The sequence below is a fragment of the Carassius auratus genome, chromosome 41 (genome assembly GCF_003368295.1).
Source record: "Carassius auratus strain Wakin chromosome 41, ASM336829v1, whole genome shotgun sequence".
In the NCBI taxonomy this organism is placed as follows: domain Eukaryota; kingdom Metazoa; phylum Chordata; class Actinopteri; order Cypriniformes; family Cyprinidae; genus Carassius; species Carassius auratus.
This window is the reverse complement of record NC_039283.1, coordinates 22,430,860-22,456,516: the sequence shown is the minus strand read 5'-3', so window position 1 is coordinate 22,456,516 and position 25,657 is coordinate 22,430,860. Positions and strand designations below refer to the sequence as shown.

Here is a 25,657-nt window from a genome sequence, read left to right as displayed (position 1 = left end):
CATTAATAAATCAATGTGAGTCTATTTGACCCATAACACAAAGTTCTACCCATTTAAAAAAAAAAGAGTTAACACCAGGATGGTTAAACTCTATTAGAAATCCCAAATTTTGATTCCAGGCTTTCAAACCTGTGAATATGTTAGTCTAGAGTTTTAGGCCGTGTTCGTGAGTGTTCAGCTGGTGGTCTGGCAGACTGACGTGGAAACCGTCCGAGAGCAGACTGATTACAGTGGAGCTCATCCCAGCACCAGCGTGAGCGTTTGGAAGAATTGATGCAGTGCACTTGATTATTGGTTGAATATCCACGCACATCACTGAAAGCAGTGACCCTGAACTTGATTCAAGTTTCCGGGGTTCTTCTGACATCTGCTGATTCATTGAGCTCATGTGAAGGGAGGTGAGAGATGACAGAGGGGCGTCACGCCGTGGGAGCTGGGTGAGATGTGGAGACTACAGGCTGACAGCTTCAGGTGTGCGGCGGTTATCGATTAAGCGGGACGCTACAGGGACAGGCACTGCCAGCCATGTGCACTGCTCTAAGATTAGACCCACAATGTGGACCTTAGATAAGCTTATCTAGCCCACCGCACCCCTCCACATTGAATCGAACAAACTTTCCAGTTGGCCTGTGCTGTTCACATGTATGGCAGGTCAGGGCAGGTGTGTTCACCCATTTGTAATCAACCTGACCAAATAAAATCCAACTCGTGTTGACATGTTATGTCAGGTCAGTTGCTTGAAGTGCCTCCTGAGATTTCACAATTTTTCCGAACTGATGTGGGCGTCTGACTTAACTCTTAAATTAGGAGTAGTTATGTAATGGTACATGAAAAATAGTTGACAATGGATTGTTAAATTATTGAACGTTTCTGCATTCTCTGAGGTGGTTATGCAGCCATGGTATTGAAACCTTTTAAGTGCCATTAATTTAAAATAATTTGTTGTCAATTATTTTTTAATTTTTTACTGCAGTTAGCATATTTTAAGATGCATATTTGTATTAATTTTTTTTCAGATGACATGGTTCTTAAGTTTTCATTTCTAGCTTGATAGAATCACTCATGCTTCTCTTACTAATCAAATGCAAAATAAATGGATAAATTGCTATTTTAATAACTTTTTTGGCAATTAAGTTGTATTTCGTTCCCAACTTTTTTAAAGTATAGTTTATCTATGATTGTCGTATTTATGAATATTTAGAAATTTCAGTTATTAGCTCTTATCTCTTTTGCTTTATGGTTTTGGTAATTTTAGTGTGTGTGTGTGCATGTATGTCTTTTTATTGTTTTACTGGTTCTAATGTGTGAATTTGTAATGTTTCCTTCCTAGTCCTTCATATGGAGTTAGTCAAAAGGTTTCTTTTTTATATATATATATATATATATATATATATATATATATATATATATATATATATATATATATATATATATATATATATATATATATATATATATATATATATATATATATATATATATATATAATTTTTTTTTTTTTTTTTTTTTTTTTGCGCTTCTTTCTTAGAAACAGGCCAAAGCCATCAATTCTAGTATGCTCATGACTTGCTACTGAATTAATTGGAAGCATTTCAAATGGCAAATAGATGTATTTGAAACTGGTTCTATTTCATTTTTAATAATGCAGTCAAATGTAGTGAATTTATATATAAAAATAAATAAATAAACACTAGATGCTATTTGGCAATGCAATTATATAATTAGTTGCACATTTTAAGTGGCACTCTAAGTCCTTCATATTGATTAAAGTTAAGTCATGTCTGTCTTTTAAATAAAACCCACATTTTTCAAATTTAATTGAATTTGATCTGATGAAACTCCAGCCGTTTCACTGTAAACCCCTAGAGGTTTCTTGAACCACCGGCTGGGAAACCTTGAGAACAACCAGACACCTGAACAACTGGCTTCTAATGCACACCTTAAGGGTAAGCTAATCAGTGAGGAATCACGATCCATTTCCCCGTTTGGTTTCTCAGGGGACGTGGCCCGCCATCATGACCCTGGCAGTGTTCCCATCTTCTACTTAAATGGCCTGATTTATTAATGGTCCCTGATGCCACCACTGAATGTGTCCTGTCCACGGTTTTAGTAGATTGCTCTGCACCTCTCTCCAAGGCATAATTAATCACAAGTGCAGGAAGATCAGCCTCAGTGACTAGCAAGTATCTTCCGGGAATCACGCCACTGTGACTCCAGAGTCCGATGAAGGGAAGCGATTGAAGGCATGAAGTCACTTCCCAGGGTGCCACTGATGTCTATATTTTTCGATCACTCTTGTGTCCCTTTGCTCAGCTAACATGGCTTGTAGACATAAGATTTCTTGTTATTTTGCGGCCTGGAAGAATCATGGACCTTTCTATGAATTTTTTCCTAGGTTTGCTTCGATTTAAATCCACCAGGTACAAACTGCTTTTTGCAAGGACAGTCTTTAAGTCTCTTTTTAGGAAGTCTAAATGTAATGACATTTAAAATACCTAAGAACCATTTAAATAGCATTTATACAAAAATGATCCAGATACAGACAGTAATTCTATGAAAACCATAATCTTCTGTATAATGTAAATTGCTCTCCTCCCCACACTGACATGCTTTGCAGATTGATTCATAAGACTAAACTGTAAATAATTGCATTTCAATTGTTGCTTCAGTTGGATCATTGCAGACTAAAAAATTGATTGTCAATAGTGATCGAAAAAGTGGTGGCAGGCAGAGTGTATTTTCCAAATTAGCTTTGCAGCTGAACAGTAGCAGAGCACTTGAAGTTGCACTTTGCCAGCACGTCAACAGAATTAAGTGCCATCTGTCAGATTATGAAAGGCTGTGAACTGACATGTCACAATCCTATCACATTGGATAATTAATCTACAAACCAGATTTGCATTTCCAGAAGGAAATGGCAGGGCTTGCGTGGCAGCAGAAGAATCGTGTTAATATTTAGGGAAGTTTGGATTTTAGGCTATAGTTCTGGCTGACAAAAAATGTCATGTATTATGTCAGCTGTGTATGAGAATCGACACAAAACTTGACACTTCTTTGCAGCGTAATGGTCAAGTGTTTAAATGGACCAATCAGTGTTCAAATAAAATAGGAATTCAGTATTAAAATATTTTGATGACATCTTTGACGTTAGTTACATTTTGAATTGCGTTTTGAATTTCTGTTTGTATTTTTAAATGTAATTTTAAGCGTTTTAATTATTTTTTTGTTTTTTAAATTCCCTTTTTTCAGTATGTTAACATTTAACATCAGAGAACTATGTAGGATTGTAACATTTTATAGTTTTTGTACTATATTAAATATATACATATTAAATGAATATGGTAAAAATGTGTTCATTAATTCATGCTACCTTTTATATAAATTAAATTAAAATGAATCTTATTGTAAATAGGGTTGCAAAGGGGTGTAAAATCTTCTGTAAATTTCTGGATTTTTCCAAAAAATCCCAGGTATATATATATATATATATATATATATATATATATATATATATATATATATATATATATATATATATATATATATATATATATATATATATATATATATATATATATATATATATATATATATATATATATATAAAATTATATATATATATATATATATATATTATTATTTTTTTTTTTTGCAACCCTAATTGTAAAATGTTTCATCCAGGTCGAATTTAATTCCATCCAGACAGCTGCAATCTTTCTTTTGTCAAAGATGCTCAACTACACTTCATTGTCTTCCTAATGACATCATGACCACTAAAACCCTTTTAAACAAAACCATTTTTCTGTTCCAAGAGTAGTACTTTAGCATGCTTGTAAACATTGAATTTCGAATAAACTTGACCTTAAAATGTTTATAGACATCAACACAGATTCTAGTAGTAAAGAAGCCAAACACAAAACTAATAACATTATAATGTAAAAATTATAATGGCTGTTGTCTAATGCTTGTTATAATCTGCTTCTCTGGGGGGGCATATTTCATCCAGCAGGCAGCCAGAAGGCATTACTGTGTAAAATAAATAGGTTCCCGCTTAATTGACTTCTTGAAATGACGTTCATGTTAAACCACGTGATCCGTTGTTGTTTGTCCCCATCTAAAGTCCAGATAAGATACAGTCCTTCTGCAGATGTGAAAAGATGCCCTTTTTGAGCCTGTTGTTGCATCAAACAATGAGGAACTAGCGATTCCCTTTCCATCCTAGCATGCCAGAGCGCTCGTCCTTGTGCCAATGTTAGTCTGTCATGGTGACACACCAGTGCATGTGTTTTCTCGCTGTCTTATTGACAGATGCATGTGTGACTGGAAGCAAACAACATAACGAGCTCCCACGACTCCCCTCGCGTCGGCGGTGCAAGCTAGCTAATTTTCTCCTCACGAGCAGCTGCATAATAGGATCTGAGGCCCGCTTTGTTCCGTGTTCCACCATGCATCGACGATTAGCTGCAATTAATCTTAGTTAAGAGAGCCCTGTGAGTGCCTGACACCCTGATGCAGCGCTGCCACCACTGCAGAAAAGCGGACGGGCAAAATAAACATCAGCCTGCTTTATACAAGTCAATATCTTGTGCTCTAATGGGACGAGAGTCGACCAAAGCAGCAACCCTTCATTTGACAAATACATCCCATCATTCAAGCTGTTGTGTTTCGCCCTCCTTTTACTTCTCTTTCTTTGCACTGCACACCTCGCCGGCCCCACAGGATTCTCCTCCCGAACCATCTTCAGGCGCAGGCACCAGCACTCATCATGCCTTCTAGTTGCCGTCTCATGAAAAATTTGCTTTTAGTATTTTCCCATCAACTGTTGAATCCACAATGAATTTGATATGCAGCATCTACTGGGGACATTTCCTGGGGTAGATGCCATTTTTGGGTCTTATTTAAGGATGTGCAAAACTACTTCAAAATCAACTAATTGGTCTTTTGGCTGTCTGCAGGTTCATGTCTTGGTTGGACATGTGACGTTTCTGTTTCCACATGGGAAATTTTGGATACTTGGACCTCAATTATGAATGAATTCTATGGACTCAAGTGGACTTGTACTCAATTTTAACAGACTTTTTCAGAGTACAGATGAATCTATGCAATGTTTGACCCGAAAGGTAAAAAGTCAACATAAAATTAAGATTATAGACAATATAAACATCTTCCATTCCATTTGGTTGAGGACTAGGATTTCGACAAGGTGAACTTGGACCCAACACCTACATTAACGCGTGCAAAACTGCTAGATGGAACAAAACTGAATGGAACCAAACATCTTGAGACTCATTTTTGAAAGCTTTAATTCTTCGACTCCACTGGTGGTGGATCATTTAAAAACGTAGGAAGGGGGCAAACAGGGTTGAGCCATTGCGCCATTTAAAATTTAATAGGAATTACTTGTCAAATGTAGTCCCTGAATTTGTGTTCCGTTTGTCTTTGAATGTAATAGGTTAGAATTGAAACAAATTTCAAAAACCTAAACAGAATAACACAATTGTGACACTGAAAAAAGCATTTTCTGTAAAGCTGCTTTGAAACGACATCTTGTGAAAAATGTTAATTACAAATAAAATTTAATTGAAAAAGCAATGTATGTCATGACAAACTTCAAAAGTTGTCTTGGAAAATTTTAAAGTGCTCAAAAGGTCTTCGGTTTCAGGCTAGACAGAGAGGTTAGAAATGTCATCTGTTGAAACGTACTAACTTTTGTTTTTCATCATATTTAATAATTTAGCTTGTTCACCGAGGTGTAAAAACTTTATGGATTACCTGTCAGTTCTTTGAATTGTAGTTCAGGAAATTCCTCTTCCTGTCATTTGTGTCCTGTTGCCAATTCAGTTCATATTCAGACTGATTAATTGAGTAGGAGTCAGTTCTTCAACAATGACTCGTGCACAACTCTGGTTGCAACTCTAGATTAACAGATTTTTTTGGTATCTAAGTGGTTGACACACATATCTGTCCCTCAGATTCATTTTTATTCATGTTAAATTAAATATGGTGTTTATGCTGACTAATGTCCCCAATGTTCTTGAGTGAGGTAATGCTGTGTCTGTTAATTCTTGCTGTGGTTTGTGCTTAATGAACCAGAATCCTGTTTTTTCCATACTGCAGCTTCATCTGGTGTTGGCAGACTTGCTGGGTGCAAGCAGTGACGCAGTAGATTGTCACGATGGGAGGGATCTTGTTCCAAATGGAAGAATGGTGGGTGTCATGGGCCCAGTGTTGACCTTTTGTTGGTTGAACGTGCACAGCGGTGGTTTCAATTCATCTGGTTTAATCTCTTTTTTTGGGATAAAGCCCGTGTTTCAGATTGCCCATTTTGCAGTACCATCTCGCAGGCCACACTGCTGTATCAAATTAGAGAATTGCAGCTTTGGAAGGCTGAGACGAATGCATAATGCAGATCTCTATCCATTTGATTGTCACCGCTGCTGCCTGAAGGAGCCGTGGCATTCTTTCGGTATGGTTGTGACTTATTCTTAAGGTTCACTGCGAGGAAAATGATGTTGGAATTCATGATGATCATCCTTAGAGGTTCTGGATTTACTTGTCAGGCTGAATATGGTTGTAATTTGTCTTATCAATAGTGTGGCTATTATGGTTATTTGAGGAATGAATCTTGGGATGTGCAAATTTGTAGGTGTAGATGAAGCTGTGCGTAGAGGTTGTAAATCGGGTGAACCATAATGGATATTATCATTGTAACGCAAGAGTGTCAAACTTTTATTGTAGTTCCATCTTAAATGATTAAATTGCAGTGACAGAAATGGTGACATTCCAAATAAAGTTTGAAAGGAGTAAAGCCTGTGTTAATGCTATAGAGTAGGCTAATATGGCCAAAGATATTTTGCTTTATAAATGTTAATTTAAAAGCAGTCCACGATCAGCGTGTTATGTTCCCGTTTTGTTCCGTCCTCCACGATGGGACAAATCACCAAATACTATTTGTAGCCAAGCAGCACAGAGAGCTGCTTCGGAAGTGTTCTGCGATGAACACAAGCATTGATCAGCGTGGCTGTGGTCAGCTCCGGTAGCTGTGGAGCCCAGTGCACCGCAGACGTGTTCAGTGCAGCGCAGATTAGCTCTAACATCACTGAATCTGCTGTTAAAAATGAACCATCTATTCATATCATCATGCAAAACATACATGGCAAATAGTACATTTTTATTGTTTCTCGAAACGTCATAGCATTTCCACACCGGTGATGACATGACTGTCACTCCAAATCAATTATGTCCCACACATCATATACGTTGTTACGCATTGACGTCATCAAAATGTGATCCGTTCTTGAGATCGGCCAAGTGTAGTGAGTACAGCATTCCTATTTTTACATTTTTTTTTTCTCTATTCTAGTCATACCCCCCTTCCCCCGATTTATTTATCCTCTGCTGGTTCTTGCACTACGGCGAATTGGTTGTAAATCAGATGCGTGTTGTGAGTATTTGGAAACATGTAAGAACACATTACAGATGGACCTGCGGTGCAAAACATGCCCTTGATATTTGATTTTATATGCCGCTTCGGTTTGGTAGTCCAAGCTGCTAATGGATTGCAGAAAAGTTGAATGAAATAATGTTGGCATTATACTTCATGTCTTCTAGCCTACAGCTCAGTCTATCAGCCCTGGCCAATAATAAGCAATCCATTTGCATCTCCAAGCCTTGATGAATTACATTGTGTTCCTGAGCGGTACATGACCTGAGAAGTGGTGGATGTGAAAGCGTGCAATTCCAGACGCCACTTACTGCTCTCATGCTTGATGGGCCTGTTTGCCAATCGAAATTCATTGTTGTCCTGATGCTAAGAAATCAGGCGAAAGGCGATAAATTATTCTCCAGCCTCACACACTCTCTTATTACCTTTGTCACTCTACATAGAAGGCCTGTGTTGGCCTAATGGCAGATTTAGCCAGGGAAAGAAATTTCCCGCACAGTCAAATCAAATATCACTGCACGTTCAGGTAATGAGGTCTTTGTGTCCTACGTGGCTTGTGTTTCATACTCAAGGCTTGACAGCAGAACCCAATGTATCATGAAATTAATGTTCCTTCCCGTGGTGTTTTAACAAATAATTCGCGTCTGGTGGTGTTTGACCCTCATGTGCTGCTTGGGTGCAAAAGCCTTTGATTTAAATGGCCACAATAAGAACCTTTAGCCGCTGCAACGATGGGATGCAATGCATTTCAATCCCAGCTTTCCATCCTAGCCTGGCTTAAATGAGACTTGTGCTTTCTGTGAAGATCAAGGGAGTGAGTTATCACCATGAAATACCCCTGTTCAAAAGGCATTTATGCAAAGGGAGCACCCTTGCTCTGAAGTGTTTTCCGTTTTGTTTTGAAACCGACGACTGTTGCATATGCATCCCATATTAGTTACCCATTTTTCACCCAAAAAACAACATTGTTTTATTGGAGATGTAAAAGCCATTGTGTTCATTGTTGCGACACAGTCAGTGTTTCATGCTTTACCTTTCCTTTGGTGATTATTGAAAAAGCTGCATAAATGTTTCCTCCTCCGAGCCTCATTTAGCATGGGTATCTTTTAAAGGGTTTCATATGAAGAAAGTGTCATTGTGAGGCTTCCATGGGAATGCAAATGGCATCTTGTGCTGAATGTATTGCCTCATACCTATCAGCTTTTACAGCACTGTAGGGATTGTTTACTGTGGCAGAGCTGTCTTCTCACTAGAACCGGGACCATGAGTGTTTATTTTGAGACTTGAAAGATTTGAATCGCTTGTTTGGCTTCAATCTAGTGCTTTAAAACCTCGCCCCCTCGTGCATTCGCTTGGAGAAAGCCAACCAAGAGTTTCAGAACGAATTACATCTCAGTGTCTCATTCATATTCTGCTTCGCCTGTCAGGACCTAGCGGTGATGAATTTAGTTGTTAGGTCTGGTGGGCACGCTTGAATTTGCCAAAGCAAACGCTTGTACTGAATTTATTCCACGCATGCAGCCCCGGGACCGACCGCTGGATGTGTCGGTTGCCATTCACTTGCCTTCAGAGGAGTGGAATAGCACATGGAACGGTTTCACCAGTGCGTCGTTCTGCATGATTAGTGGAAGTTCTCTCCTCTGAGGAATATCATCTGCCTCTGAGTCCCGAGAGTGCTGCTTGAAGCATGGAACGGAAATGAAGAATGGTTCTTCCACTTTATTGTGTTTATCAAGATGGCTCTACGGCACGAGCAGCTGTGATATTTAAGGCAAGTCAATGTTTTGCATTATGTTTGTGTTTTGTACATGCTTTCCTGCATGGATTAGATTGAGATTTCCGTCTCCACTGGAAATTATCACAGTTAAGGGGTCTCATCTGATATGTTTTTTTTTAATCCAACAACACCACTGTTAGACTTTATTTTGTCCTTTGTACACACGGGCACTCTGATCAAACGAATTTATTTGGAAAAGGTCCTACTCTCTTTACGTAATGTAACGCATGCAAGCATCGGTTTACCCTGTTGCTTGGTAATGATTGCAGTGCATTGCGATGCCAGACCTACTAAACTCTATGCAGCCATGGACTGTTAGCTTGAAAAATGCATCTCTTTTTTTTAAAGGAAAAAAAGCAGAAGATTTAGAAACTCCTTCCACTTCAAAGGCAGCAAAATGTAAACAATGCAAGTACTACCCAGACTATATTAAATATGGATCCACTGCGTCAGATTTAGGGGAAGTCGTGGCCTAGTGGTTAGAGAGTTTGACTCCTAACCCTAGGGTTGACCATTTCAAGTCTCGGGCTGGCAATACCACGACTTAGGTGCCCTTGAGCAAGGCACTGAACCCCCCAACTGCTCCCCGGGCGCTGCAGCATAAATGGCTGCCCACTGCTCCGGGTGTGTGTGTTCACAGTGTGTGTTCACTACTGTGTGTGTGCACTTTAGATGGGTTAAATGCGGAGCACAAATTCTGAGTATGGGTCACCATACTTAGCTGTATGTCACATCACTTCCACTTTCAGATGGAAAAACCACAGTGTGTTGAGTGTGGTGAGGTTTTAGCAAAGGAGTTCAAGAAGCCATCCAAACTTGAACGTGACCTACAGACTAAATATCCAACGTGTGGGTAAACCCGTGGAGTAAACTTTGTAATAAAGTGAGTCCTACTTAAAAGACAGCAAAGTAGTATTGTGTTGCTTGCAACAGCTTCAAAAAGCACCCTGAAGGCAAGTTATCTGGCAGCTGGCCACATCGCCTGTGCTAAGAAATAATTTAATATCAGTGAAGAGCTAGCTCTCCCATGTGCTGCTGACCTGTGCCATAATGTACTAGGGGAGGCTGCTAACAAAATAAAAGAAATCCCACTCTTCAACGACACTGTCTCCAGGCGGATTATAGACATGAGCTACGATATTGAAACACAACCTTTGTATCCAGTGCGAGCAAGCCACTTGTTTTCCATTCAAATCGACGCATCCACATTTCAAAGATAGCATTGTTACTTGCATTTGTACGATACAACTGGGAAGGTGCAACACATGAGGATCTACTGATGTGTAATGAGCTCCTAACACTGATGACCGCAGAGGAGTGTTTCCTTTGCCTCGATGGCGATCTCGCACAGAAATGGCTGAATTGGAAGAATTGTGTAGGCATTTTGGACTGAGCACCTGAGGCGACATGGGTTCACTGCTTTTAACACCGTGAAAGCCTTGCAGCCAAAGAAGTGTCAGTGCCCTTAAATGAGGTGATGGACATTGCTGTCAAAACAATTAATCTAGTGAAAGAATTGCTCTCAGTTCCCGCTTGTTTTAAATTGTGCGACCAGCTGGAATCAGACCACCTCCAGTTGTTATCATAATGAAATTAGGTGGCTGTCACAAGGAAAATTTCTTAATCGTCTTTTCAAAATGCGCAAGCAGTTGCACACATTTCTGAAGGAGTAACTGTCTCCCCTGGCAAAAGATTATACAGGGGCTGAATTTCTTGTGAAACTGGCATACATGTCATATATCTTTAACCAGTTAAATCTATCCTTTCAGGGGAGAAACAAAAAATTCTTGATGCCTGACAAAATTGAAGCATTCAAACGGAAGTTGGTATTGTGAAAGTGGTGACATTTGCCAAGTATGGTAACCCCTACTTGGAATTGGTGCTCTGCATTTAACCCATCCAAGTGCACACACACAGCAGTGAGAAGTGAACACACAGTGAACACACACCCGGAACAGTGGGCAGCTATAGATCCTGCACCCGGGAGCAACTGGGGGTTCAGCCTTGAGCATTGAGGGTGGAAGAGAGCGCTGTTCATTCACTCCCTCCCACCTACAACTCCTACCAGCACAGAGACTCGAACCGGCAACCTTCGGGTAACTAGTCCAAGTCTCTAACCATTAGGCCACAGCTGCGGGAGAAGAGTGTAGGAGAACATTTGACATGTTTCCTAACTTTACTGATGTACTGCAGGAATTCCCTCATATCAGAACTGACATACAGAAAATTGTCCGGGACCACCTGACCAGATTAACACAAATTCTCTGATTATTTTCCCAATGACCGAAGAGTTGGTAATGCCTGGATTCGCGATCCATTTTCAGTGGACCCAAGTGATGTGGATGTTGTAATCCCCATTAATTTGCAAACACAGTTAGTGGAACTCGCCTGCAGTTTGCTTTTTCACAAGACCGATCTGAGCTCCTTCTGGATTCAAACCAGACACTAATATCCAGAACTCGTAGATTGTGCAACAAGGTTTCCCTTAACATTCAGCACTTACCAGTCTTCACGGGTCAGGATTTTAAAAAGTGACCGCAACAAAAACAAAAAGCTGGAATAGTCTGACAACAGCAAGTTTGTGTGCGACACTACGAGTGGCCCTTTCCCCAATTCCACTGCGTCTAAATCATTTCAGAGCGGCAGTCTCAAATGTCACATTAACGTGAGAAAATAAATAAATCCATTTGCCTCATAGTCTGCCTAATTATTGAAAGTCTTTGTGTTTTTGTGAAATTAATTATACGGTGTAGTCTAGGTCTAAAGAGGCATTTCATTTATTTATTTCCAGCCTTAGTGGGCCTTATGATTGGGATACAAAAAAGCGGGTTACAGTAGACAAAAGGTTGAGAAACCCTGCTATATGCAAGTTGAACAAAATACTTCTAAAAAAATTAACTCTATTTTTCCCTTGACTACTTACCACACAATTATGTTCAAGACTTGCAACATGTTGCTTAGAATTGCATTTGCTGATCTGCGTTTGGGTAGAGCGCTATCGGTCCCATCTTGTTTTTTTGGAGAAAAAACATGGCGCTTCAACAACTTTCTGTTGTTCAAGGCAATTTACTTTTATTTTGCTTTCATCCAGGGGTACTTGAATACCATATAGTTTCAGGGTGGCATGTCAGGATCCTGATCTTCAACCGGAGGTGACCCGACCATTCCTCTTCCCACAGTTCTCTATTCTGCTCCACCAACTGCCTGGAAAAATTTGAACGGGCAATTAAACTTTCCCCAGCGCATGGATTTGAATCAGCTTCATCCAAAAGATGCCCACTCTTTAACACGGTCTCCTGGAGTGTGCACGGCACATTTGCCTGCTTTCCAGTAGGGTTTATTTATAAGCAGCTACATCTGAGTCGTGGTGTGGAGTCTGCCTCGTTTGTTCAGACCGTTTCATCTGCCTCTCTCCTCTCCTGCAGATGTGACTTTCATGCTCCTCCAGCTGAAAGTGAGCTGTCCCTGTGTAAATCCTTGTTAAAGTTCACTACTGTCCCCTCTTCATTCTGAAGAGCTGACATCTCTCCCCATAATCTGCTGCCCTTCTTCTCTCTTTTCTGCTGTCAGGCTGTGCCAGATCACTCGAGCAATTTTGCAGAGGCTTGCAGTTTTTACAGACAGTGCACCTAAATTTTGTATTGAGACTTATCGGATTAGGATGTGGTGTTCATGGGAGCTGTGCTGCTGGGGTTTATTAGCGCTGTTTGAGAAGGCAAGCATCTGCATAACTAAAGTTCATCTGCCTGGGAATGTAGTCTGACTGCTGAAAGCATGGTTTGACAACTTTACAGCTCAGGTAACACTTCTTCGGAAGGAAGAATTAGTGCATGTGCTTTAACAGAGATATAAGCTTGGTGTTATTTATATTTAATAATTTATGTGTGTGTATGTATGTGTATATATATATTTATGTGTATGTATGTATATATATATATATATATGTATGTATTAATGTGTAATGTACGCGTAATTTTTTTTTTTTTCTTTCTACAGTTGATAACTGGATGTAGGCAAGTTATAATGGAGTATGTTATATCTCCAAATAATGTCTAATCAATCAAACACTGTTGGGAAGTCACATCTGTATTGTGCTTTTGGTCAAATGAGTGTGCACTGGGGAAATTTGTTATTGGGAATCCACCCAGCAATTGTTCCTCCAGTTTCTCACTCTTATGCTCTCCCATGATGGACCAACGTGAAGTTTTTTGCTTTGACTAATATACGGGCCTGGAAATGTCAGACTTTCTTTACCCAGCACAATCATTTCTCCTAAAGCAGATAGAAGCTCATTTTCTCTCTCATGCTTATTCTCTTCATCTTTTCCAGTTCAATACCAGATGGAGATGATGAGGAGTCTCCGGCATGTGAACATCGACCATCTCCACGTCGGCTGGTATCAGTCCACTCACTACGGCTCTTTTGTCAGCCGAGCCCTGCTGGACTCACAGTTCAGCTACCAGCATGCAATCGAAGAGTCTGTGGTGCTTATTTATGGTGAGTCTCATTAGTTTAATAAACCAAGATACACACAGTGCATTCATACACCGGCTGGAATCAGCCGTGCGTTCAGGATTTGACCTTTTGTTTTGATATTAAAATGTGCAAATATAATGCTTTTCAAGTGTTTTTTATTTTATTTTTTTTACACTTTTCATAGTTTGGTTTTAGTTCAGGTATTTTTATTTTATTTGTGTTTTAACTAGCTACAATTTACACATTTAGTCTAGGATCTATTTTGAAGCAATTCCCACTTATAAATTGTTAGGACATTGGAAGTAACACCTTTAATTAAATGTGAGATTAAGTAGACAGACTGAAATAGTATTATGTACTTCAAAAAGATAATATATATATATTTTTTTTTGCAGTGTATTTGGAGGTCTTTGGACACATTTACTTGATTTATGAATTTTACCTTGAGTTTGAGCAAATTAAGTGAAATGTATCATTGTTTCCAACTAATAGAATAGCAAAAAAAAAAAGTAACATTGAAAGACAGGGTGTTTTAATTCATCTTTGTGGTTCGGTTTAATCAAGTTGCAGAGAAATGAGTCACTCTTAGCCTTTAAAGTTCCCATTAAATAAAATTTTTGGGTGCTAGTTATCAATGTGTCATAATCATTCAAAGCTTGCAGTTCATCTCTTCTGCAAAAACGGCTCTTTTTTTTTTTTTTTTGACGTCACATCATACTCATCTTATCAAATCTTCTGACCAATGAGATCTGGTTTTACGTGGTTTCACTGAATGCCTTGAATGCAATGCAAGTGGCTTCGGATAAAAGCATCTGTCAAATGTGTAAGTATAAAGTGCATCCAGACCGTGTTTTAGTTGAAGGGTGTACTCCGGAAGTGGAGTATTTTTCTGCCCTGTATTCAACACACGGTTCACAGCTCTGGCTGCCACACTGCCGTGCCATTCTTTATATTTAATCATGCCCCCTTTAAACCCATCAATAATGCAAGCTGATGTATTAAAGGCTAAAGAAAAATCTGCTCACATCTCTCTGCCTACCAAGGAAAGAAGTCTTGCAGTTTAGACCGTTTCAGTGTGAATTTAGCAGATCGGACTATTAAGAAAACCGTTTCGACAGGAAATGCTTTGTAAAATCTTAGGTGCTTTTAATGCACCTTTTCTATTTTTAATCCATTTTTAGTAGATGCTTTTATTATAGTAATATATAAATCGAGTTTATTTGCATTTATGCATTTGACTTCATGCATTCCCTGTGATTCGAACCCATGACCTTGGCATAGCATGTGCCATTCTCTATATTTCAAGCTAGATCTAAACAATAGATTGGAGTGAAATTTTGTTTGCATTGGCTTCAGTTTTATTATGCTATTATTTAAAATGGCCACCCATGTCTCTAGATGGACGTACCTTTGGCAAAGGAAGGACATTTTAAGAAGTGCGCAGGACCCCTCTGCAGGTCGGATGTGAGTGACCGCTCTGATAAGGACCATGTGTACATTTCAAAGCCTTTGACAACTCTCTGACAAGCACATTAATTCAATACAACTCTCTTACTAAAAGCAATGGCGAGCTTTTGTGGTTGGCGCAGCTTGATTATGAAAACTGACAGCACCTGCAGTCGATGATTTCTTTATGAAAGAAGGGGAAAAGGCTTCTCTGTGTGACCTGCTGCCCCTTGTGCATGAGATTGGTTATCCGGCCAGTGAATATAAATGTCTTGTAGGTACTGGACGGAAGCGTTTGTTTTATGGCGCTTAACTCTGTGACCTTTCTCTTAATGTTATACACCTTGTTCCCTTTTCAGATGAACCATTAAAGGCATGTACCGCTTATCTAAGCTTTTTCCTCTTCTCAAAGACATTATTCAGTGATCATCATGTGCTTCTCATTTAATAATAACAATCTCGAAAAATAACCTGTTTCTGTTTTGGTGGTTTAAAATGCACCACAGTTACCATTAAGGCTGGATGATTCAGTGAATATTCACAACATATTTTAGATTTTGCTTGATATATTTAAGCACATTGTAAATATTATCACTTTGATGCACAATTTATTTGGCCGTTAGGTGAACTAGTTTTAACAGGTTTTTATTTTTTATTATTTTATATAGAAATGTTGTAGTGAATGACAACTGACTGTTATGGTGTTAACACAGTGGGCAGTGTTAAAAAAAATTGTTCATGATTGACCAAATAAATATCAATTATAATATCCATTGGTTGATTTACAATATAATACAAAAAAAATCATAATTTAACATCTTCAAATAAAACTTAATTTGATATGAATTTAAATTGCTAATGATATAAATATTTATTACCCAAATAAATAATATAAATGCATTTTGAAGTATTTCATATACAACAATTGAATGTTAATTTGCATCTTCCAGTGAAATTTCTGTGTTAATTTCTCATCTTTCTAGCAAATAGGCACCATCGGTCAAAGTTTACATTTAAAATCTGATGCATGCATGTACATGCATGCTATTTTCCTCCATCCTTTTTTTTGCATAAAAATGCCTCCTAATATTCCATTGATGTTTCATGCCATGCTTTCTGCAGCACTTTGTTTGGCATGTGCATTGTTAGTTTCTCACAGACCTTATGATCAAACTGCTCTTCAACACCTCTGATTCATCCATAAACCCATTTTAAATGTTTCCCATCTATTCTTTTTTATCTTTGTATCTTTTTATTTGCATCTATTTTCGCATCAGCTTGAAACTCCCAAAAGGCCAGTAGCATCACAAAGCGTTCACGTCTTCAGATCAAGCTGAAGTTTAGTGTCTTGTTCAGTCAGACTACAAGACCTGAAATGCGTCTGTTTCTCAAACTGCAAACTCTGATCTATATGTCGTGTTGTTGTTGTGCATCTATGTTGTCCACTTTCTCTGTCCTGGTTAAATCCAGTCATCTTTCTTCATACGAGACAGCAGATGCAGACAACAAAAGCCTGCTGAGTTTCTAGGGAAAGCGGTTTCTTTTTGAAACCAAAATTGGACTTGTAGAAAAGTGTACTCAATATTTTAACAGCTGAAAGAAAGGCCTTGTATAGTCATTTCCACACTTCATTAAACCGCAGAACCATTCTGAACAGGTAATAAATGTTTCTGTAGTGCCAAATTAGCCGTCATTTTGTTAGGATGAGGTGTCCCAGCGGTTTCGGAGTAGACCGGAGTGATGCTGTGTGCAGGTAAAGACTGAATCGAAAGCCATTGTTTCAATCAGGCTTCATCATTTACAGCATTAGTTTTGTATTTGATCAATTCAGTGCTTCCTCTGTGAGCAAGAGTCAAAGAAAAAAGCCTATTAAAAATGTGATTCCTTTTGAACACCCTTTTGAATGGTAGTATTTGTTGAATGTCATTGAAGGATTCAAATATAATGAAACGTAATTATAGGTACATCGCTCTGCCCCAGTATCGGTCACTGATGGAGTCTTTTAGTCTGTATTGCTCAAGAAATGATTCCTTTTGTCCTTTTGAACCATGCAGAATTATATTTGGGCTTTAATGCTACTGGAAGCACTCAAAAGTAATATTGTGAAGTACTACTGCTGTATGCAAGTTTAGATTTGTTGTAGATTTAGCTTTTATATATGCCACATTAATTTAATAACTTAATAAACTTTTTTTTTTTTTTTTTTCACGACATCATGTGCAATGATATCTTGAATGTGGGCATGTTTGAGACTTTTTTTTTTTGCCTGTTTCAATAGGAATGATGCTCATCTTGACTAATCAAATACCTTTATTTGTTCAGGCAATTCAGAATGTACTGCAAAAAAAAAAAAAAATCTATCCATGTAGCAAAAGAAATTGAATATGCTTGTAATTTAATTGCAAAAACACACTGCCAAAATAACCAAAATATATATAATCATGCATACATACACATACATTTTATTTGTTGTTAAATTGTTTTATGTATACAATATATGCGCACTAGTATCAAACTCGGCTGTATGAACACTGATATGTGCATCTAGCCTAATGTGTTTTTTTTTTGTTTGTTTTTTTGCTTCGTAGATCCTATAAAGACGGCACAAGGCTCTCTCTGTCTGAAGGCCTACAGACTGACCCCTAAACTGATGGAGATCTGCAAGGAGAAAGACTTCACTCCAGAGGGGTAAGACCCCGCTCCAGTTCTTACCAGTTTACGTGCTTCATTCCACATCCTTTTACTTCCATCACTTCCTGTTTCCATTTAATCTGTGGCTAATGGGAACCTTCTTTAACGGGCACAAACAGAAATGTGTCCCTGCTCAGAAGGAGCCATCAGTGAAAGGCTTTTATTCGTCACGATGGGGCGTCTTTAAAAGAGTAGTCGGCACTGTCTGCCAAAAAAAACAAATGCACAGAGTTTACAACCTCGCTGGCTTCTCGGCAGATGGTAATTGATTTTGAATTGCTGCTAGACATGAGCCTAATGGGGGAATGTATCAGCAAAGCAGTGACGTCTGAGCGATCAGGAGAAGAACAGCGATATAAAGTCTTTCTTTCGCTCGGGGACTGAAGCGCTGTAGGGTTAGCTGCGGGTAAAGAGGCTTCTTGGATGCATTCAAGTCAACACCACTCCTATTAGCTTTATTAATGTGTTACAGAGCTTGTGTACTATTCATGATCTTTAAACGCTTTTCCAAAACATTTTAAATCTTTCATCAAAACGACCGCCCTTCTCAGCTAGATCTGGGTGATCTGTTTATATACTCAAATACTCATATTTTCTGATATTTTTCTGGTAATGTGAAATTTAGGTTTTTGCAAAAAAAAAAATTTCGATATAAACTCTGTAATCTACTAGGGAAGAAAAAAATAATGTTTTCAGTGTTATCATAGTTCACTTAAACTGAAACTAAAATTTTTAAACCCCCCCCAAAAAAAGAAAAAGCTTGAAATAAAATGTTAAATTAAAATATAAGACTTATTTCAGCTAAATACCAAGGAAACATATTTATCAATTTAATTTAGTTTAACTAAAATAAAATAAACTAAAACTAATGAATACAAACTTTTATTTTGTTTTTTACTTTTAGTTTTTATTATATAAAAATGTATATAACTATACAATATGAAAAACAGCATTTCTCATTTTAATTTTTATTTTCATATACTAAAATAAACTAAAACTGAAAATTAATAAACTATGTAGACAAAAAAACTACAACTTACAAAACCAAATTAAAATAAACCAAATGATAAAAAAACATTTAAAACATTAAAAATAGTCAATAAATACCTGTATCCACACAGAAACAGGTCAGATTAAAGATGTCAGATGGGCTACACTGGTTCATGTTGACATCAGACATGTTCCTATGGTCTGTTTTGACCTTGGCATCTGCCAGCGCTCTCAGGCTGGCACACATCATTCCAGATCGCTGCTTGAATATTCAACTAGTTAAGGAGAGCAACACTATTGATTATGAAAATAAGCTTCTATTTGTCTAGTGAACATAGCAGGGTGGGTCAGCATGATAGATGCATACAAATCGCTTGTCAGATTCATAGAGAATATCAATCTCAAACTGTGCTCAGGGTCTGTGAGGAAGCGCTGTATTGATATTCCTCAACTATTCTTCAGCTCCTCCATAATTTTCTGCAATTCAGCTTGAATAGCAGAACATACAGGCTCATTGAAATGACAGATAGTGGTCGGGGCCAGAGGGTCCAGTGCCCCTCTAACTGCTCCAGAGATGAGATGACACAAGTGGTCTTCTAAAAGACAGATTGCAATTTACACCTAGTAATAACGTGCGTCTCTCATTGAATTGCATTGATTGAATCGAGGGGAGGGTCTCTGTTTTCTGTCTGCTTATTTCATCGGTGTATGTATGATGTATGTTAGGAGAGCATAAAAAGCATGCACACTGCTTCGCAAATTGTAATCAAAAAGCAAACATGTTTCGAACAAAATACTCCTTTTCTTTTGTATTTAAAACAATTTCTGGCATGTTAGTGTTTTTGGGGCTTACCGTTGAGGTAAAGTGTAGTGCATGTGCATGGGTTGAGGACCTGCTAATATGAATCAAAGGAAGAAAAGTTTTTGCCTAATTTATTTTCTACTTAAATGTTTTATTTTGTATTCAACAAGCATAAACTAATCTCTTCATCAATGTAACAATTTCATTTTAACTTCGATTAAAAAATAGTTGGCCCAACTTAATTACATTTCATCGCATTTGAATTACATTTTTGTAATTGAATGTTTTGAATGATCAGATCACAAAATGAGCTCACAATCAGAAAAAAAAGCTGTTGTTTACTTCTAACATGTTTGGTTGGTAAAATGTTGTAAATTCAAATCAGAGCGTCTTCCGTGTCTGGAATGGATGTATTCTTGAGTCTATACAATAATACAATAATATAATAAGATTAACCTTGTTTGAAATTGGTTTAGCTAAAAGGACATTTTTGTTTCATCTATACTACTAGCTTCTTATACTATATTGACTGGGTTCAATAGAATAGCATTACTAAAAAGAGACTATTTTCTTTGACTAAATGGCGTCAGTTTTCATCGACTAAAACTAGACAAAAATAGTCGGATAATTCTGAATGAAATGAGACTAAAAATGCTCAGACTTTTAGTTGACTGAAACTTGACTGGACTAAAAAGAATATGAACATGACTAAAACTACAGTATTGTTCAAAATAATAGCAGTACAATGTGACTAACCAGAATAATCAAGGTTTTTAGTATATTTTTTATTGCTACGTGGCAAACAAGTTACCAGTAGGTTCAGTAGATTCTCAGAAAACAAACAAGACCCAGCATTCATGATATGCACGCTCTTAAGGCTGTGCAATTGGGCAATTAGTTGAAAGGGGTGTGTTCAAAAAAATAGCAGTGTCTACCTTTGACTGTACAAACTCAAAACTATTTTGTACAAACATTTTTTTTTCTGGGATTTAGCAATCCTGTGAATCACTAAACTAATATTTAGTTGTATGACCACAGTTTTTTAAAACTGCTTGACATCTGTGTGGCATGGAGTCAACCAACTTGTGGCACCTCTCAGCTGTTATTCCACTCCATGATTCTTTAACAACATTCCACAATTCATTCACATTTCTTGGTTTTGCTTCAGAAACAGCATTTTTGATATCACCCCACAAGTTCTCAATTGGATTAAGGTCTGGAGATTGGGCTGGCCACTCCATAACATTAATTTTGTTGGTTTGGAACCAAGACTTTGCCCGTTTACTAGTGTGTTTTGGGTCATTGTCTTGCTGAAACAACCATTTCAAGGGCATGTCCTCTTCAGCATAGGGCAACATGACCTCTTCAAGTATTTTAACATATGCAAACTGATCCATGATCCCTGGTATGCGATAAATAGGCCCAACACCATAGTAGGAGAAACATGCCCATATCATGATGCATCATCCTTAAATAGGGGCCACCTGATTCACACCTGTTTCTTCACAAAATTGATGACCTCAGTGATTGAATGCCACACTGCTATTTTTTTGAACACACCCCTTTCAACTAATTCAACTAATTGCCCAATTGCACAGCCTTAAGAGCATGCATATCATGAATGCTGGGTCTCATTTGTTTTCTGAGAATCTACTGAACCTACTGGTAACTTGTTTGCCACGTAGCAATAAAAAATATACGAAAAACCTTGATTATTCTGGTTAGTCACATTGTACTGCTATTATTTTGAACAATACTGTATTTAGAAAAAGCTGAAATGGCAGCTTCACACAAAGACTAGACTAAAACTAAAAACAGGCCAACAAAAATAACACTTATTGATATTTTTTTTTATATTCTTTTTAGTTATTTATCAAATGCAAAGTTTACTTTTAAAAGAACAGGATTGATTTGAAATATTTTGTAACATTTGTGACAAATGTTCCTTTTTGATCAATTAAATGCAGCTTTGCTGAAAAAGTATCCATTTATTTTAAAAAGTATATTTTTCAGTGGTAGCATATATTTGTTGAAACCATATTTTCTTAATAAATATGTTGGTATTGATGCACAGTTTCTGTTTTTCTCAGGCTGAAGAAGGCTTGCATTGGCTACGAGATCATGTTCGAGGAAGTCCCCATCGTCATCAAGAACTCACATCTCATAAACGTGCTCCTGTTGGATCTGCAAGAGAAGAGTACGGTGGCTGACAAGCATGAGCTGCTCAATCTGTCAAGCAGGTCAGAATCAACCCTGTCCTGAACTCGGTGTGCAAAGCACCAATTTTGGGAAAAGATTGGTCATTTTCTGATTCATCTCGTCAATCCGTGTCTTTTTAAGCCTCTCTGCCACGGCTCTGTTTCACCCAGGAAGTTGACCGTGGAAATGCAATACACACTGACAAGGCCTGACGGCACAGTTTAATCTTGACACCCGAAATGAGTCTTGCATGTTGCCTGGACCAGACCGTTATAAAAACCAGCCGTCTGGCAGCAGAGAAATGCTACAAATGTGAATCAGTGATTTAATTCCAGCTATTTTAACATTGGAATTTAGTTGCTTTCAGGCAAATACAAACACCACACCTCGGATTTAGATGTGTATTTTGCATCTAGTATATCACCATTTAACCAGTATAACCAAAAGCTGTTTCTTAATTGGTTTTATATTTAATATTGTGTTAATATTAACCATATAACCAAGTGATAGCTGAATCTGTGCCAAAAATACTCTAGAGTTTGACTGGATGCAGTTTATAAGCCCATTTATTGTGCACCGTTATATGGTTAGTTGCAAATTATTTGTATTTATCATAATTTTTCCCTATATTACAGACCAATGGCCCACCAGATGAGAGCAACTGACTTAAAATGACGTTGTCTGGGGGTCCATCACTAATGCTTCTAGCTGGAGCTAAACGTTTTATTCTCCTGCAAATAGTCTTCTCTTCCAAATTAATTTGGCTAATCCAGTTAGATTCAACTAAATTTTATTACAGACCGAGTCGGTTTCCAGGAGAGCGGTTCCCAGAATTGAGCCCCATTAAGTTCATAATGAATTTTCTTTCCTTTTTATTTCTTTTTTATTTTACTAATAAGACCAGTAGCTTCAAGGGCAGTATATTAAACGTGTTGAATTTAGAGGAAAGATAAGTGTCTGTAAAAGAGGCATATTCTACAGCATTTTTTTCTCTCTCTCTCTGAAGTCCAGGGTTTCTTGCACTAAAAATGTTGTAGTTTAATTTTGCATGAGCATTTTTTTACCCTCACTATGACAAATATTTTTTTTTTGCTACTGTACCTTTAAGAGACTTCTGTATGTGAATTATGATGTCTTCTGATAGTCTGACATCTTTGCAATGCAAAAGAAGTAATGTCTTTAGGTTGTTAAACTGAGTTCGTGTTGATATGCAAATGTGGCTGTTAATTGGTGGTTGTGACTTCATTCTGAAGATTTGTGGAGTTTTTGTTTTTGTTTTTTGAGCGGTGCAAACTGCCAGTTCCAGTTGTTGTTGTTTTTTTGGGGGGGATTTTAATTAATCCACCACTCTTATTTTTATTATTTTTTATTATTTTTTTGCGCTTATGCATGTAAATGAAAATACCTTTAAAAAGTTTGGGGACAATTCTTTTGAGAGGTTTTCTTTAGCAGAGAATGCATTAAATTGATCAAAAGCGAGATTTATTATTATTATTATTATTATTATTATTATTATTATTTTATTTATTTTTTCTCCAAGAAATGCTTTTCTTTAAATACAAAAAAAATCATGACAAACAAAAATATGTATTTTTTCAATAAAAAAAAAAAAGCAGCACAGCTGATATCAACAATAGTAATCAGAACAGTTTTTCAGCAGCAAATGAGAATGATTTCTGAAGGGTCATGTTGTAACAATAATGATGCTGAAAATTTAGCTTTGCAAAATAATCATTTTTAATCATAATTTCACATGACTGTTTAAATACATTAAACAGTTGACCCCAAACTTTTGAACCGTAGTCTGTTCTTGTATATTTAGTGTTGAAAACATGCCGTGATTATTTTTAAATTGGATTTTAACTGCAGTGTAGTTTGTGAATTAGACACATTGAGGCTGTTTGGTTCCTCTGATTACAAAGAAATCACCCTTTCAAGCCATTTCAGAGCATAAAGATAAACGCCAAGATCTATATATAGAATTGTATCAAAATGGTGAAAAACATCAAGATTATTTTAGCTATATCACCCAACTCTTCTTTCAAAATAAGAGATCAGTGTGCTATGTAAATCAGAGTATGAAATCCCCCTTTTTTTTTCTTTTCTCTCTCTCTGATTAGTCCTCTTTAATGAAGGTAGGAACTGGAAATGTCATTTCTCTGACTGTTCATGCTCCCCCAGCAGACACAGCTGTTCAGGCCTCTCTTCCGAATCAGACTAATTGATAGACTAAACACTTGGGATGCGAGCAGGTGTTTTGGTCTTTATAGTTAATGCTTTAGGAGTCGGCACAATCTTTGCCACTTTGAGTAAGTCTTTCATTAGTAACTCAAAACATCCCAGGAGTTCGTGTTTTTAATAGGCCCTGCTGGTGAAATGATTCAGCCTTCCCATCAGCACTCCGATAATGATAATGTATTCAGCATGTAATTTGGGTCGTCTCGTGTACAGAGATGCCCTTTCCTTTCTTGGCAAATACCAATAGGTCTATAGAGCAGATGTGTCACTCCAAAAACACGGAGACTTGAAAGCATGTAATGATGGATGAAAATTGTCCTCATTTGCTTGCCCATAATGTAATTTCAAAGTGCTGCTTTTTCCTGTGAAACAGAAGAAGACTGTGCTGGTCACTTTTTCTGTGCAATTACAATGGAATGAGGGCTAAAGGGTGCAAAGGTGCTTGTTCACTAGATTCTGAAGACATACAATAGAGTAAGAGCAAGTCGAACTCCTTGGTGCATTCATCGAAACATTGCTTGTTTGTTGTCTCTTTTCATTGAGTTGGCTGATACAGTTCACCCTGAATGATTGAGCTGATTTGCTCACAGTAGATAACAGCTCACTAGAGGAGCAATCAGTGATTTAATGGATTAAATTGTGGTCTTTTACTCACACAAATCTTTGTAGGACTTCAGAAGTATTGGAATTTAGCACATGAGTCATATGAACCATTTTTTTAATATTTGTATGGTGCTTTTGCAATCCTTTTTGAAGTGTCTTCAGTCCCTTCAAAGAGTGGCTAAGATATTGTTTCACATAAGAAAGAGTCAAAGAATGGTTTGGAATAACATTAGGGTAATTAAATGACAGATTTTTAATTCTTAGTTGACTGTTCCTTTTAAAACGTCTTTTTTCTAGATCTTTACTTTTGTTCTAAACTGTTAATAAAAAATCTGTGAGGTTTTGTAAAACTCAAATTTATCATTTGAAAATGTTAGTAACTGAAGTAGTGTAGATATAAAATTTTATTGTATAAATAAATAGTGGTAGTTCACCCAAAAATGTACTGTTAATTTACTCCTCCTTAGGCCATCCTCATTCATAAAATACAATTCAGTGGCTACTGTCACTTTAAGAGTCAACAAAAACATATACAGTCGAGACACAATTGAGACATGGCTTCTGATGATATTTAATCCAGAAGCTCAGACAAACACATAATATATAACACATTGACAACCACATCAAAAATGCAGTAGCCACATGATAAAACAAAGTCCATCACAAGTAGTGTAAAAACTAATAAAGACCGTGCATAGTGTCATACAAATACAAAACACCATCATAACACACCACACTAAAATAAGGCTATTAATAATTTAACTACATAAATAACAACATAACTGATAAGGAAAAAAATGAAGAAACTCTTATTTCAATGAAAATCCATCAAAAGTGAGCCATCACACAGGGTTCACTAAGTTATGAATTGCTCTCTTTTTACTTTCAGAAATTGCACATTGAACAGTATTTTAAATGTGCTACAGTATTTTACGTAGTCACTTTTTTTTGGCGACAATTACAATAATTTTTACAGTATCATAAACTTTTG

General features: G+C 37.3%; 1 protein-coding gene across 1 annotated transcript in view; it reads left to right on the top strand.

Annotated features, from left to right (window-relative positions):
* Nucleotides 1-25,657, top strand: part of LOC113059294 (eukaryotic translation initiation factor 3 subunit H-A-like) — a 45,696-nt gene that overhangs the window by 12,977 nt on the left and 7,062 nt on the right. The window contains exons 3-5 of the mRNA XM_026227682.1: nucleotides 13,551-13,718; nucleotides 17,732-17,831; nucleotides 21,717-21,866. Coding sequence (XP_026083467.1) covers nucleotides 13,551-13,718; nucleotides 17,732-17,831; nucleotides 21,717-21,866 — 418 coding nt within the window. The remainder of the gene's footprint in view (nucleotides 1-13,550; nucleotides 13,719-17,731; nucleotides 17,832-21,716; nucleotides 21,867-25,657) is intronic.